This window comes from Dendrobates tinctorius, unplaced genomic scaffold, assembly GCF_039654945.1.
Source record: "Dendrobates tinctorius isolate UK_male_01 unplaced genomic scaffold, ASM3965494v1 ptg000093l, whole genome shotgun sequence".
Classification (NCBI taxonomy): domain Eukaryota; kingdom Metazoa; phylum Chordata; class Amphibia; order Anura; family Dendrobatidae; genus Dendrobates; species Dendrobates tinctorius.
The window spans coordinates 12,644,438-12,661,681 of record NW_027361761.1 but is presented as its reverse complement, the minus strand read 5'-3'; the positions used below and the strand labels follow the sequence as shown (position 1 = coordinate 12,661,681).

Here is a 17,244-nt window from a genome sequence, read left to right as displayed (position 1 = left end):
ATTATAAGCAGAAGAAGACTAAGCAGTGTATGGGGGTGAGTCCGTTCCTCCTTGTGGTGCCCCTGGAAAATGCCTGCTGCTGCAGGCCAAACTGAACGCGGACAAATCCTGTTGTAAATCTTTTGTGACAGGCAGAACGGAAGGTGTAATCTTCAAACTTTTATAGATAACAACTACAGGAATGCCTGTCACAAATAAGAATATGATGAGCAAGAAGAATATGAAGAAGATGAAGTAGTAGAATATGAAGAATTATAGTTGAATAAGAAGAATATGAAGAATGTAAAAAAAGGAATAATAGGAAGAAGGTGAAGAAGAAGAAGATGAATAAGGTGAAGAAGAAGTTGATGAAAAAGATGCTGCTCCTGCTGAGGATCATGAAGGAGAAAGTGCGGGAGAAGTAAAAAAGAAAGTGAAGAGCATGGAAGTAGTAAAACATACATATCTGACAAAACATAAAAAAGGTTAACATAGTCAATATTTTTGTAACTCCGAACGTCTTAAAAAAAAAATAATTCCTGCTATTCCATTTGATTTGGCTAAACCTCTATGCCTTTAAGGTCTTCTCCACCTCCCCCAATACATTCTACATTATTCTTAGCTGTTTTCCTATATGTAGAATTAACGTACTAGGAAAGAAAGGGTTTATTTTAATTCCAATATTTCTGTCCCGTTGACCTGCATTGGTTTCCGGTATCAGAATCGGCAATATCCGATACTTTTTGGGTATCGGTCCGATCCAATCCGATACGATATTTCATCATATCGGACGGTATCGCTCAACACTATTCGCCAAACATCGAACACCATTCACGTCAATGGGAGGCAAAACCAAATGCATGCACAACACCTTATAACGGCCCCAAATGCTGCCAAAACACATCAAATGAGGGATAGACACCAGGAAAATGGCCTCAATTCACCCACAGTACAAATTGCAGCATGGAACTACAGCAATCAGTCAGGCATGAGGAACGCCTGCGCAGTAGTGCAATGCCAGGAGCCATGACTCAAGCAGGAGAATATGGGAGGCGCCGGATCAAGACCTGCGACACCCCTCGGACCGGACCACCCTGCAGGTGAGTATAAAAAAAATTATTTTTCTTCTCTTGCAGGTCAGATTGGGGGCAGATATACAGCAATATAGAATGCTTGCTGTAGATAAGCTCTGAAAGTTGGTGGCCGCAGCTCGTATCGGCCAAACCTGGTGACAGGTACGCTTTAAGGATAATAACAAGGGTAGTTGAGTCCAAAGAGGTAGAGGCCTGACAGTCTTGGAAGCCTGCTGCTATAGGCAACATGCATGAAGGAGACCCAACCAGGAGTGCTCACATTTCCAAAAATTATTGGCAGATAGACATCACAAAAGTGGCATCAATTTCGCCACAGTTGAAATAGTATAATAGGGACCAACAGTTCTTTCACTACACCCAATACAGCAGATGGACATCCAACAAGGAGTATTCACATTTCCAAAAATTACTGCCAGACACCAAAAAAGAGACATCAATTTCATCACGGTAGAAATAGTATAATAGGGACCAACAGTTTTTCCACTACGCCGAATACAGCAGATGGACATCCAAATAGGAGTGTTCACATTTAATGAAATGAGGGCCTTAAACCACAGAAGTGGCATCAATTTCACCACAGTAGAAATAGTATAATAGGGACCAACAGGTCTACCACTACACCAAATAAAGCAGATGTACACCCAATCAGGAGTGTTCACATTTTAAAAAATGAGTGCCTGACACCACCAAAGTGGAATAACTGTCACGAGAATAGAAATAGTATAATTTGGACCGACACATCTTCAACTACAGATAACCCAGCAGATGTAGACCAAGCATGACATTTCCAAAAATTTGTGTTAATATCAGCAACAGCAGCCACAGCAGGCACACAAGCTACACTAAAGATATCACAGAGTGCAGTTAAGTAGCATTAATGCATAACACTAAAAAATGCAATAAAACCTAGTCTGTACAGTCTGCGATTGGGATGCAAAAGTCCTTGGAGATCCATGACTTGTTCATCTTAATGAAAGGTGGTCTAAACTTTCAGGGGACAGCTGGCTGCGCTTATCCTTCAGGACACCACCTGCAGCTCAGAAGACATGTTCTGAGAGAACGCTGGCTGCCGGGCATGATAAAACCTCCAAGGCATGTGAGGCGAGCTCAGGCAACTCATCAATTTTGGAAGATCAAAATGTGAAAGGGTCCAAACCCTCCCTAATGGTATTGATATTTAGCTCTAGATATTCCTGCACCATCCTCTACTTTAGTTCACCACGTGTAAGACTTGGACTCTGCTGTGCTGGTGCACAAGTTGGTCTAAAAAAAATTGTCAAAGGACTCACAGAAATTGCTTCTTACACTTTCACCACTGCTGCCACTGATGCTAATGTTTTGGCATTGAAGAATTGAAGTGCCGGGGGTTGGAAGTCTACAGCTGTGATGCACACTGTGTGCTTCACTGCTGTCTTGGGGAAAAGCTCTCTTAAGGTTGTGTAAAAGCGTGACTCGACAATCCAGCACTCGCGGTTCCCTTTCTAGGGTGGTAATCATCTGGCAAAATTTGGTTTTATAATGTTGAGCTAGCAAAGTGGCAACCTAGTAGTTAGCATTATTCCTAATCATAACTATACCGGGATCATGTTGCAGATAGTGCAGAAAGAAGGCACTCATATGTTGGGCTCTACCATGAGGTCCAAGCCCATGCTGTGTTGGTGGCTGGGTAATAATGAGGCTCCTTTCCTCAACCCCCTCCCACCAACCACGAACAACAGAGAGGGGAGGATTATCCTCTTCGTCTGACAGTTGCTCTCCCATCACCTCTTCCTCCTCCATCTGTTCCTCAGATCTTGCACCTTCGATAACAATTTGTCTGTTATCACCATCCCACCTCAATCACAGTAATCCACCCTCCCTTGACACCCACCTGTGTGATGACAGTTTTGAACTTAAAGACAATGTTATCCCTTCCCCATCCTCCTCTGCTTTCTCCTCTTCTGCTGCGACCACCATCTACTCCCGCAGTCTATTCAAAGTCTGCTCCAGCATATAGATTACCAGAATAGTGATGCTGATGATGGCATAGTCAGCGCTAGCTATCATAGTAGCCATTTGAAACTGTGCAGAAGGGTGCAGAGGTTCTTAATCTGTGCCCACTCTGTAAGCTTGATACGCACCACATCCGTATTACGTTGGAACAGGCAATACGATATGACATATTGTGTCAGGGCTCATTGCTGCAGCCACAGTTGCTGCAACATGTGCAGAGTAGATTTCCACCGTGTCAGCACATCGCATATCAACCTGTTAAGTGGCATGCACCGGCTGTGCTGGTCTGTATATCAGCCATACTCTCCTACTGGGCCGTTCCAGCTACCTGTTCCTTTGAGGCCAGCTGCTGTGCATCCATGGTCTGTTCAGGAGTAACACCTGGTGTCCATTGGGAGCCAAGTCTAACCCTACCATCAAGGCCTCTAGTGAACAGTTAGGTGTTCATCTAGTCATGCCCCTCCAGGCTCTCCTTGACCATGGCACAGTGGTTCCACCACTCCCGTTACAGTTTGCATAGCTCATGGAACCTAATGCTTCTCAAGTTGCCCCTATGCCTGACCTGTACCAGGAGGTTTGCCACCATAAAAACCAGCAGGATAAAATCCTTTCCTACCTGGGGACAGTAAGCACCCATCTGAAAACTCCAGCCACCTCGGCCGTGACCCATCAGCCCGCCAGCTATGCATCCAGTTCTGGACCCTGTCTGTCAGCTCTTCTACATTATGGTGTTGACTATGTCCTATGTCAGGAGTTTATTAATAAGTGCAAGTTGCACTTTGAGCTGTTGGCTCATCAGAGTGTCTCAAATCGTGCCAAAGTGGCTTTCATTATATCCTGGCGAATTTCTGGCATGACTCAATTCTCCATGGAAAAGAGGGGATCTTTTTAAGTTGAACCTCCAGCCCTTTCTTAGAGCCTTCTGTAAGGACTCTCTCCTCATACTGTGCCAGGGAATCCTCACAGTGGGCCACAACACTGTTCCTTTCTGTATACTGTCATCTGAACTCGTCTGGACGAGCTGGCCTGTCATGATATACCCACCTCACTGGGTGACCTGGTATCTCTGGTAACTCGAATCGATATTAGGTTTCAGAAGTTTTCCAAGGAGAGAGAAAACCACGAGAGAAGACCTGGCTCATACCTTTCAAAGGCACCCAAGTCTCAGCTTTGGCACCCTCCCCGGAGTCCATGCAAATAAACCAGGTCATAAAAGTCAAGCATCGTCAGAAGACCCATCATGCCTAGGGAAAGTGCTTCTATTGTGACAGTCAATAGCATATAATCTGCTCCTATCCAGAGATACCAGCAAACTCCAGTGCCAGTTTCTGTGGGGGAGGCCATCCTGGGCTAGAGTCACTTCTCTCTATCGCTGACTGTGATGGTAACTGTTTCCAATGGCAACATCTGCTTTGTCGATTCGGCCTTCCTAGACACTGGTTCCACAGCTAATCTCATCCAATAGGCCATAGTGGAGCAGTAAAATCCCAATTCAATGTCTACAGGATCCATTCCGAGACCATCCTTTTCGTTAATGAGCATGTGGAACTTCTGGTAGGAATGCTACATTTGGAGAAGATTCCTCTCTATGTGCTGTTGGGTATGTATCACACTCTGCTTCTATGTCTGCCATGGCTGCAGAGACATGATCTTGTCTTGGACAGGAAATCTGAGAAGTACTCTGTTGGGGAAAGGAGTGTCACAAGACTTGTCAAATTCCCATTTGCCCTGACTGCACTACCGATCTTCCTGGTGCTTCCCCTCCTTGAATTTGAATCTATCACCTGTCGCAAGCTGAGACCAGAGCAATGTCAGAGTATGCAGAGTATATAAAAGAGAATCTTTCCATGGAATTTATCTGGAAGTCTTCCTCCCCGGTTGGAGCAGGATTCTTCTTTTTAAACAAAAATGATGGTTCCCTTACTTCCTATTTGGATTGTAGGGGTGTCAACCATATTATGATCAAAATGAAATATCCTCTGTCTCTCATCTGTGAGATGTTGGGTCATCTCAAAGGTTTTATAGTCTTTACAAAACTCGAACTCCAAGGAGCATATAACCTGATCCAAATACACCAAGAAGACGAATTTAATACCCGTGATGTCCATTATGAGTATTGTGTAATGCCGTTTAGACTCTGGAATTCCCCTGCAGTTTTCAAGAACTGGTGAACGACTTCTTCCTGAATCTTCTCTGCACATGTGTGGTAGTCTACTTAAACATTTTGGTGTTTTCTCCAGATCTGCCTTCACACTAGAGGTATGTTCGCCAGGTTCTGCAGAGATTAAGGGAGAATTGTCTGTATGCCAAGTACGAAAAGTGCATCTTTGAGGAAACTTCTCTTCTGTTCTTGAGTATATTATCTCTGAGACCGACATAAATATGGATCTCAAGAAGGTGTCTGCTGTCTTGAAGTGGCCCAGTCCTAATGGTCTGAAACCTATCCAGCAGTTTCTCAGATTTGAGGACTACTACCACCAATTCATTCCACTTTTCTACTCTCGAACTGCTCCTATTTCTGCCTTAACCGGATTGGATGCTGTTCCTTCTACATATTTTTAGGTGCTCACCTAGTCACACCCCTCCAGGCTCTCCTCAGGTCATGGCTCCACCAATCCCTTTACAGTGAGCTCGTACATTAACTTACAAGCTGGTGTTGTAAAGTATTCTAATTTACTGAGATAATGAGCTTTGCATTTTCATTGGCTGTAAGCCGTAATCATCAACATTAACAGAAATAAACCCTTGAAATAGATCACTCAGTTTGTAATGACTTTATATAATATATGAGGTTCCCTTTATGTATTGAAAAACTGAAATAAATTAACTTTTTGATGATATTCTAATTTTGTGAGAGCATTCATATATGGAGTTAAGGTGCCAGGGTCAAGTTCAGGACAAGTTCGACCCAAGGACTGGACTTTAAAAAAAAAAGTTCGCCCGAACCAGCTAAACACTGAGATCCACGGGTTCACTCTTCTATATTGATGAACAGCTCATGGCCTTCATCAACAACCAAGGAGACAATTTTAAAACTATAAAGTGTTGCTTCATCATTCTTACTTTGAATTTCTGGATATTTCATCATGAGCAGGAGACCCCATCTCAGTGTAGTTGAAGTGGTTTCCATTCCAGCAGTGAAAAGATTTTCCACAAGTGCAATCAAGTTCTCATCATGGAAATACTGTGCATATTCTGACTTTCCCTAAAATAAAAACAACCATAAATAGCACATTCTTTAAATGAAATTGAAATTTTAGAAGAGTTATTGTGGGACGTTAACATTCACCAATGTTTGATCGTAGAGGGTCCGACCACTCTTCTTCTCATAAACCTAGCTTCAGGCTGGCTGTTAAACAACTGTCTGCAGCAGAAGCACGCCCCAACTTCTCCCCCTGCTTAGAAGACTTTGTACACTAAAACCTTAACTTCATCCCTACCTTTCCTTTATCAGATAGCAGAAACCTAAATACAGGAAGAAATGCAGACAAAGGAAATTTGCCCTTTATGATCTTTACTAAGTTTCTTCAAGACTGTGAGAAGAGCAGAAGACCATGAAGCCGGAGAAGCACCGACAGCAATTTTATTCTGTTTATTTTGTAAATTTGAAGATTAAGGTTTTTCTTAGTCCTAATAGAAAAGTTGCAGTCATGAGATCTGTGTACCACAACCTGGGTAAGGAAAATTAAAAAAAATACATATTTTTTATTTAATGTAAATCTAAACATATTCAAAAATATCATAAAAAGGTAACACAGATTCTGTGTCACAAAGACCGAGACACCAATCTCCTGAGCAGTGCAATATGTAATATCCCATGTCTCTCTTGTGTGACATGTAAATAAAGAGCCATTTTGCCCAGCGTGCCCATAACGGGCAGCGCCTTTCTGAATCCTGCTCATGTAGGTATTGTTCACATGGTCAGGTTTAAATACATTAGATAGGACTGCTCCGAGAAGGGTATACCGTGACGCGGTGGAGTGGCTTTGTATACATTTTTTGCAAAAAACGTTTCAACTAAATACCCTGTTTTTGTTATCATCTTTTACCAGCACTTGCTGCTTATTGCTACATATAGTATTCATGCACGCTTGTCATACTGTGTTTTTTTCTGTTTCAGTCTTTGGGTGGTGTGAACATTGTCTTACTTACTGTACCTGTTCATTTTTGTGCATGTCCCATGTGTTTTTAATAGACAGATTTAGGTTGCATTATTTGCTAAATTTAAAAAATTTGAAGAATTCTATCAAGGTGTTGGCACAACGAGCATCAATGGAAAAGAAAGAGCAATATTAAATTCCAGGCTCACTCTCCCTACTGCATAGTGTATTGACCATGAAAACTAAAAATTAACCTCTTCCGGGGGTAGTCCAAATTAATGGAGGATTGATAAAGCAAATATGGCTGACAGTGAAGGCATAAAATGAGTCAACCTCTTTTTCATCTAGAGGTGGTAAATCGGTGGCAGAAGTTAGGACATTTTGATTTTGTCAAGTATCGGTTATAGCTGTTGAAATCTAGTTTTTACCTCTTGTTGCTTGGCAAGGTAGGCGTCAACCAGGTTCCTCTGGTCATTGACATCCAGCTCCTTCTTCTGTTTTGTAAATGTTGCTCTTATGAAGTCATGCATCTCCCTCATGTTCACAAATACTTTCTTGTGTGGTCCAGGCATCCAATGAATCAGATATGGATAACTATTGTACAGCTTTATCGAAAATGAGAAGAATGGAACTCCATGAAATTTAATTTCAGTCAATTTAAATATGACAGAATACAATTTTTATTTAAAAAGAAAGAAAAGTATTACATAAATGTACTATTCACACGAGAGCTAGAGGATATGCAAAAAATTATGACTATATTTACTGTGCAAAGGCAAGATGGTAGAGATGGTGGGAATAGACCTATAAGAGTCCAGTCATCAGGCCGCCTGACTGGAGCACAGCAAAACTCCTGTTACTGGACGGCATATGCGCTTCCTCTTTAATTAACCAGCATGGCACAACATCATCATCATGGCTTGACACACTTTTTTTTGACTAATCAAATGAAAAACTGCTACTCCCATCAAGTGAATCCTGGTCTTCCATCTGGTGGCAACAGATTACTGACATGACCACTGGACCAGGTCCTGTGAATCAATTTGCACCACCTCTACTTGACAGATGTAAAGTGCAGTATATCTATATTCAATATACCAAACAACAGGGGTTTGTAAACATTTTGAGGTGTGATTGTAGTAATGTAGGTGCTGAATTTTTGGAACTTTGCTGAACCTAGTGAACTTTTTAAAGTTAAAAATGTAGTCCTATTGGCAATAAGAGCTGAGGAGATTGTACATTTATAGCTGATGGAAAATATTCAGTAGAACTAGTAACTTAAGGCAACCTTTCATGTCCCTAATTGCTAGTAAACTGCAGATACAGGGTTAATTTGCAGGTTAATAGCATTACCAAGTCATCTGGCTGTCAGGACTCTGAACATTTTTTATTACCTTTTGGGCATTCCTGCCCTCTTTCAAGATGGCGTATTTTGTCTCATGTGCCCCATGTATTCTGCTTTATGACTCTACCCCAACCTTTAGTATGTGCTAGAGCAGAGCAAACCTGGTCAAAGTGTGGCCCAAGGCCCACATCCGGCTGTCTGGCTGTCTTAGTCCGGCCTGCGGACCGAGACAGCTGTGGGGCAGGAAACCTGAGGTCCACGGGCCGCACCGCGCCCACTCGCTGTCTCCGGTGTCTCGCACAGTGGGCATTGGTGAAGGAGGGGCCTCCGGCCACTTCTTCCACCAATCAGTGTGTGAAACACCTGATGTGATGATATCATTTCATTGCATCAGCTGTGTACCGCCAGAGAGTCAGTGCATCAGAGACAGAAACAGGCAGGGCACCAGGGAATGAGACCCAGGTGAGTATGTGGTGTTCTTTTTTTTTCTTCATGTCTATGAACATGGCGATTCTTTGGGGGGTGAACACAGGGATTCTATGGGGGTGAACATGGGGATTCTATGGGGCTGAACATGGGGATTCTATTGGGGTGAACATGGGGATTCTATAGGGCTGAACATGGGAATTCTATGGGGGTGAACATGGGGATTCTATAAGGCTGAACATGAGGATTCTATGGGGTGACATGCAGCACATGGGGATTCTCTATGGGGGTGACATGCAGCACATGGGGATTCTATGGGGGTGTCATGCTGCACATGGGAAGGCTATAGGGGTGTCATGCTGCACATGGTGAGACTATGGGGGTGACATGCTGCACATGGTGAGGCTATGGGAAGGCTGTATACTGTCATGCATTATATGGGAAGGCTGTGTGGGGCTCAATCAGTATATGGGGAGGGAGGCTGTGGGGGGCCTCATTCAGTATGTGGAGAGACTGTGGGGCTCATGCTGTGTATAATAAGGCTGTGTGGGGCTCATGCAGTATATGGGGAGGCTGTGTGGGGCCTCATGCAGTACATGGGGAAACTGGGGCTCATGCAGTATATAGGGTGGCTGTGTGGGGATCATGATGTACATGGGGAGGCTGTGTGGGGCACATGCTGTACATGGTTAGTCTGTGTGGGGCTCATGCTGTACATGGGGAGGCTGTGTGGGGCTCATGCTGTATATAAGGAGGCTGTGTAGGGCTCATGATGTTAATAGGGAGGCTGTGTGGGGCTTATGCTGCCTATAGGGAGGCTATATGGGGCTCATGCTGTACATGGGGAGGCTGTGTGGGGCTCATGCTGTATATAGGAAGGCTGTGTGGGGCTCATGCTGTATATAAGGAGGCTGGGTAGGGCTCATTCTGTATATAGGGAGGCTGTGTGGGGCTCATGCTGTATGTAGGGAGGCTGTGTGGGGCTCATGCTGTATGTAGGGAAGTTGTGTGGGGCTCATGCTGTATATAAGGAGGCTGTGTGGGGCTCATGCTGTATGTAGGGAGGCTATGTGGGGCTCATGCTGTACATGGGGAGGCTATGTGGGGCTCATGCTGTACATGTAGAGGCTGTGTGGGCTCATGCTGTACATGGGGAGGCTGTGTGGGTCTCATACTGTATATAGGGCGGCTGTGTGGGGCTAATGCCGTATATAGAGAGGTTGTGTGGAGCTCATGCCGCATATGTAATAGGCTGTGTGAAGCTCATGCTAACAGACTCCTGAGTCATCCATTATAATTATTACAGGATACTCTAGCCATAAAGGAGTCAGCTGGAACAATGACTGCAAAAAGCAAATTAGAGGAGGTGTTTGCCATAATTAGATCTTTGCAGAAAGATGTGGAAGGTCTGCAAAAGAAGTTTGGAAGCTTTAAACGCAATGAACAAGTGTTTGGACAAACTTTACAGGACTTAAGCATGAATGGTGGCCCAGGAAAACAAACTTGCTAGCGTGGAGTCCCAGTATGGATGGGCTTTCCAGGACTTCAGTATGCAAATGGTGGCACAAGTGACTTTACCCTCTTGGCAACCGCCACCAGCTAGCCCACCTAAATTGCTCCCATTCAGATTTAATGGCGATCGTGACAAATTTTGTGGTTTTGTAAATCAATTTATGCTATATTTTGACATGCATGCTGACAACTTTCCTAATGATAAATCCAAAGTATTGTGTGAAATAATGCTGCTGACCTCACGAATGCTCGCCTAGGCGAATCCTATGATTGAGTCTCGTGTCCCATGGTTATATAATTTCTTGGCTGCTATGGCATTAATGTTTGATGATCCTAATGGCCGCACAACCGCTGAATCTGCTTTATTTTCTTTACGCCAGGGTAAATGTTCTGTGAACTTAGGAGATTAGCGGTAGATAATAATTGGGACAGTTATGCGCAATTACCTATTTTTAAGGGGTCTGTCTAGCATTGTAAAGGATGAATTAGCTAGCTCTGAGTCACCACAAGAGCTTGAAACATTTAAACATCATTGTGTGCATGTAGACATTCACCTTACTGAATGTAGGTAGGAGATATTTGCTGAAATTAACCGTGTTATTAACTTCTCCCTTCCTTCTACGGAGTCTGCAGGTAAAACATCTCGGAAGATAGAGGACTTGCCCATGCAAATTGATTTTTTTTATGCAGAGGCATGAGAGTAATGAGCACCGGGAGCATCGCCTTCGGGAAAGTCTATGTTTCTACTGCGGCCAATCTGATTACTTTCTAATCAACTGCTCTAAGTGTCCCAAGCGGCCTAACAAAGTGCTGGCAGCGGTAGGGGAGTACGACAACTGTGAGGATGAATCTGACATCTGTGAATGTAGCCTGCCATTAAATGCTGTATTTCATTCACTTTCTATGATTTCATCTCCCATGGAGCTGAAGGAAAGGAACTTTCACTTGTTCTTTTCCTATTAAGATCCTGTGTTCAGGACAGTGGATTTACAGTACAGCTATGATTGACTCTGGCGCGGGGGACAACATTAAGGATATCACATTTGCCGCATAACAAGGTATTGAGATTCAGAAAAGAGCCTCTCCTACTACCTTAGAAACAGTGGGTGGGTCGCCTTTAGTCTCCGGCCCTGTTGGTCAGGAGACTGTGCCCCTTGAGATTTTGTTAGAGCCTAATCATAAGGAGCAACTTTCTTTCTTGTGAATTTCTTCTCCACATTTTCCTGTGATTTGAAGCATCCCTTGGTTGCGTGCTCAGAAACCAACTATCAACTGGGAGACCAAGGAGATCAACTTTCCAACAAGGAGCAACTCAGAGATCACTGAAGCTATCCCTGAGTTCACGGATACGGAATCTCGTGTACAGGTATTTACTTTAACTCCAGCATACAAAGAATTCTCTGACATCTGTGACAAGAAGAAGGCAGACCAGCTTCCTCAACATTGGCATTATGACTGTTCCAGTGAGTTGCTTCCTGGGACAACTATTCCTTTTGGTGATATATACCCTTTGGCAGCACCTGAGCTTCAAGCCTTAAAGGAATACATTGATGAAAATCTTGTCGAAGGCTTCCTCACCAGCACGGGCACCGATATTATCAGGAATTCAATAATGTACATGCAGAATCGTTTTCCTTTACCCTTGATTCCCGAATTATTGGAAAGAGTCCGTCATGCTAAGATTTTCTCTAAACTTTATCTTCGTGGGGTTTATAATTTGGTACAAATTTGCTCCGGTGATGAATGGAAGAGAGTATTGAGATGTAGGGATGGACACTGAATATCTCGTGATGCGCTTCGAGCTTTGTAATGCACCTGCAAAAGTTCAACATCTTGCTAATGATATTTTTAGAGATTTATTGGACCAATTTGTGGTGATCTATTTGGACAGTATTCTTATTTTTTCTGACTACCTGTAGGAACATGAAGAACATGTCAAATCAGTTTAGAGACGTCTGAAAGAGAACCATCTGTATATCAGGCCGCAAAAGTTCTAGTTCCATCATTCTGATTCAGTTTTTAGGCTATGTCATATCTCCTCAGGGGTGAACATGGAATCTGGCAAGATTCAGGCTATCCTTGACTGGCCGGTACCCAAGAACATTAAAGAGGTCCAATGTTTTATCGGTTTTGCGAATTTCTATAGACGTTTTATTCAAAATATTTCTGACATTGTCCGTCCCAATACTGCCTTCACAAAGAAGGAGAGGCTCTTTAAGTGGTCAACCCAGGCTCAAGAAGCTTTTGACTGGCTTAAGGCCTGTTTCACCTCAGCACCGCTGTTGATCCACCCAGATCCTGCACATTCTTTCATTGTGGAGGTGGACACTTCTGATAATGCTTTGGGGCTATTCTCTCCCAAAGAACTGGAGAGAAATGTCTGCTACATCCCTGTGCTTTCTTTTCCCATAGACTTACCTCAGCAGAGAAAAACTACAATGTGGGAGACAAGGCTTTTGGCTGTGGCTATTATTGCATCTTTCAAGGAATGGAGGCATAATCTGCCATGAGCCACACAACAGATCATAGTGCTGATTGACCTTCGCAATTTAGAGTTCCTTAGATCCGCTAGATGTCTTTCTCCTCATTAGGCTCATTGGAGTTTATTTTTAAATCAATTTAACTTTATCATCTCATCCAGGTTTTCATAAAGGGAAAGCTGATGCGTTATTCCGAATCCATTCAGCGGATTCTGTATCTGGAGCCATGTCCAAGATCATTCTATCTGATGTCAACTTCATCAGAGTTATCCACGATAAGGACTTGTGGAGGTAGTTCAAGGAGGCTTATGACGGTGGTGTATTTCTGGCCAATTCATCTGTTGATATCAATCTTGTCCTTAGGTTTGGCATGTGGTTCATAGATCGACGTATCTACGTCCCCGAGGCCGTTCGTTTGCAGATCCTCAAGTTGGTTCACGACTCCAAGTTGACTGGATACCGGGGGTACAGAAGACACAAGAGTTCCTAAGCCGATTTTTCTGATTGCCTGAAGGATACTAAAGACTATGTTCTTTCTTGCGAGGTATGTGCTAGTTATGACTCCTCGTGTGTCTCCTACGGGTCTTCTTCAGCCATTACCTGTTCCATCCCGCCCATGGGGGTCTATCTCAATGGACTTCATTGTGGAGATTCCTACATCGGGGACAGGAATACGATCCAGGTAGTGGTGGATCACCTGACTAAGGCCGCTCATTTTGTTCCATGCATCGGCCTCCCCTCAGCTAAGGCTACTGTGAACTTGGTTATGCTGAATGTTTTTCGGCTGCATGGGGTCCCGAATGAGATCTCTGAGTATAGAGTGCAGTTCACCTCAAGATTCTGGAAGGGGTTTTGCCCTGCACTCAATATTAATGTCTGTCTTTCTTCCGCTTTTCACCCCCAGACGAATGGTCAGACTGAGCGTACCAACCAGATTTTGGAACAATATCTACGATGCTACATCAGCTATCTTCAGAATGATTGCTTGGAGTTACTCCCATTAGCTGAATTCTCATATAACAATTCTCAGAGTGCCTCCACTAAGTTCACACCTTTCTTTGCCAATCTGCGCTACCATCCGAGTTTCTTACCTAGGTCTCCAATTAATGCTCCTGTTCCGGCGGTAGAGGAAAGACAATAATGAGGCAAAATCTGGAGGTTCTGAAGAAGTCCCTGAGCACAGCTCAAGAACGTTACAGGAGATCGGCTGATAGATTCCTTAAACTGGCACCCATGTTCAAGGTAGGAGATCCATGTGGTTATCCACTAAAAATCTGAAGTTGAAGGTTCCTTCACAGAATCTTGGACAGAAGTTCATCGGCCCCTTCAAGATCAAACGTATTGTGAGCCCTATGGCCTGCTGTCTGAAGCTGCCTAGGACTATGAAGGTACACCCAGTTTTCCATGCTTACTTACTAAAGTCTGTATCTCCTAACACCTTCCAGGGACGTTTTGTGCCACCTCCGCAGCCTGTGGTGCTTGATGGGCAAAAACAATTTGTGGTGGAAAAAATTATTGATTCCAGGATTCAGAGGATTCAGCTCCAATATCTGATTAGATGACAGGAGTATCCCCCCTGAAGAAGACTCTTGGGAATCTGTGGAAAACATCAATGCCCAACAGAAGATTTCTCGTTTTCATCAGACATTCCCTGAGAAACTGGGTCCAGGATCATCCTGATGCCACTTCTAAGGATGGAGTAAAGACAGGACTCTGATCAATTTTGATTACCTTTTGGGCATTCCTGCCCTCTTTCAAGATGGCATCTTTTGTCTCATGTGCCCCGTGTCTTCCTGCTTTTTAACTCCATCCCAACCTTTATTCTGTGCTAGCGTATTCTGCCTGTGTATTCAGTTCCTGACCTCTGGTGGCTTCCAGGCTTTCTGCCTGCTCCTGTGAACCTGTGTGGATAATTTGTTCCTCCACTCTCAGAGTTTCTGCTGCATACTCCAGTTTCCAGTATTCCTCCTGCTTCTGGCTGTTCGAGTTGCTCTCACCTGGATTTGTTGGACACGTAAGCTGATTGTTGCTTTGCTCTGCAATATCTGAGACTTTTTACCCAGGCCTCCCTGGACTAGTTAATATATTATCTGGACTGGCTTATATATATCCAAGGACTTCCTTGTTTTGAAGCATCCTCAAGTGTAATTGTGCTACACAGACTGCTCTGTTGATTACGTTTTCCTCTGAGGTTACCTACAGATTTTGCTTTATTGCATTCCATATCTACACTGTGTGCTTATAGACTCTGATGTTTTTCCTGCACCTGTTTGAAACACTGTGTGATATAATATAGACTTTACCACCTATAAACTGTGTCCTGTAGTTGTCTTGTTCCACGCAAACAGACTCCTGAGTCATCCATTATAATTATTACACTGGCTTTACTGAAAGCGTGGCTAACAGGAGAAAATGAATGCCTACTGGGAGCCGCCAGCTTTCAGTTATAGAGGCGTGCCAGAGGGGCTTCAGTCATTGCTCACAGCACTGATCACTATACTATGTGAACAGTGGCTGTAAGTCCTCTCTTGCACTTTGATTCACAGTTCGCTTTTCACAATTATGCTGAAGAGCAAACTGTCAACCAAAGTACTTGCTGTGATGAAAGCTTCTGAGTGGTGACTACAATAGCTTCGGGCATGCCTCTATGACTGAAAGCTGGTGGCTTCCAGTTGGAATAAAGTTAATTTTCTCCCAGTAGCTGTCCTTTCAATACAGGGGCCAGACAGCAATGTAATGCCATTAGTCTGCAGATTTACCCTATATTTGCAGGTTATTAGTGCTTGGGGACATGATAGGTTCCCTTTAGTTATGTTACACCTCTGTTTGTTCTTCATTTGAGTCCAGTGGGCAATCATATTACCTTCTGAATAGATATCATGTGTATCACGTAGTGCATAGATGTACAAAATATCACTATTTTGTCATGCAGGCTTTTCTCAAGCTGTGTATCTCCAAGGATGGCCACCAATCACTATATAGGACCACCCACTGGACTCATTATAGTAGAATTAACAGATGATTAAATGAAATATAAAGAAATATAAACTGTATATATAAATACATGTATACACTGAAACCTTATTGGGTCAAACACCTTAAATTACATTCAGTGAATCACGTTTACACTGGCAAACTTTACAAAATGTACTTTATCTTACCTGCTCTCAACTAACATTTTTATTAATAACACTTAAAAAAATCTAGCAAGTAATATTAAAAAAAAACATCAGAAATATAACTCCCATTGGGTCAAGTGAAAATGGGTAAAAAAAAAGTGTGAATTAAGTAATACCGTGATTGGTTATTAGCAGGGAATGTGGCCAGGAACTGGATAGTCACCATAAGAATCACTCACCCTGACCAGTGGACTTCCTAATAGTCTGATATTTTCATTAATTAGACTGACGAGCTTCGTTATAGTGGGATCTTCATAGTCAAATCGAACACCAATGACCGTAGATACGATGATATTGGCCACCGCAGTGTTGATTAATTTCAAGTTATCAAAGGGTTTCCCTAAAACAAAATAATAAAAAGGGAATAAAAAGAAATCATAACTTATGGTTAACAAAGGAAAAGAACTGCAAATTTCTACTTCTGAAATGAAACAATGGTTTTCCTTAATAAAGGGGTTGTTCAGACGAGTACAAATATTAACAGGTAACTCGCCGATGGTCTGCCGCCCTTACAAAGTTCCACCCGGTCTGGGATTCCTGGTCTTGTTTTGACACATTGGAAATAGTAGATATGCCAAACATTGTTCATTTTTTCACTTCGCTTTGATCTAAAGATGAAGTTCAGATGATCTCCTGATGGGGCCATAAACTGCAGTGACACAAACTCCGTGTGCCGTGTGCGTTTCTCTTTTTTCTGGAAGTGTCCATCATTTTAATGTCTGCTACGTTCCTGTGCTGATTCTGATATATTCGACGCTGTCAGAAAAAGACAAATGATTTTCACTTGAACTCCTTGGTGTCATTGCACTCTGTGGCCCCATCAGAGGTTCTTCTGAATTCTGCTTTTAGAGACATTCAGGCAAACTCCCCAAATTTACCTATATTGGTCGCCACCATTTTACACATTGGGAAGGTTGCACCACTGATAAGGATCACATAAGCTCGAGCACGGCTCTTAGATTCTTACCTTCAAACGCTTTAAATGTCTGAACTAAACTACTTGCTTCGTCCATGATCTTGTGCTCTATGCCCTTCTTCCCCATTCCATAATCTCGTAATGTGGAAAGAGTAAACCTTCTCATCACTTTCCAGTTCTCTCCATTAGCAAAGATAACGCCTGAAAAAAGCGAGAGAGAG

At 43.1% G+C, this 17,244-nt stretch overlaps 1 protein-coding gene across 1 annotated transcript in view; it reads right to left on the bottom strand.

Annotated features, from left to right (window-relative positions):
- LOC141098556 (cytochrome P450 2B5-like) overlaps nucleotides 1-17,244 on the bottom strand; it is a 69,492-nt gene that overhangs the window by 20,416 nt on the left and 31,832 nt on the right. The window contains exons 5-8 of the mRNA XM_073586446.1: nucleotides 17,075-17,224; nucleotides 16,287-16,447; nucleotides 7,594-7,770; nucleotides 6,129-6,270 (exon numbers count right to left, since the gene is read on the bottom strand). Coding sequence (XP_073442547.1) covers nucleotides 6,129-6,270; nucleotides 7,594-7,770; nucleotides 16,287-16,447; nucleotides 17,075-17,224 — 630 coding nt within the window. The remainder of the gene's footprint in view (nucleotides 1-6,128; nucleotides 6,271-7,593; nucleotides 7,771-16,286; nucleotides 16,448-17,074; nucleotides 17,225-17,244) is intronic.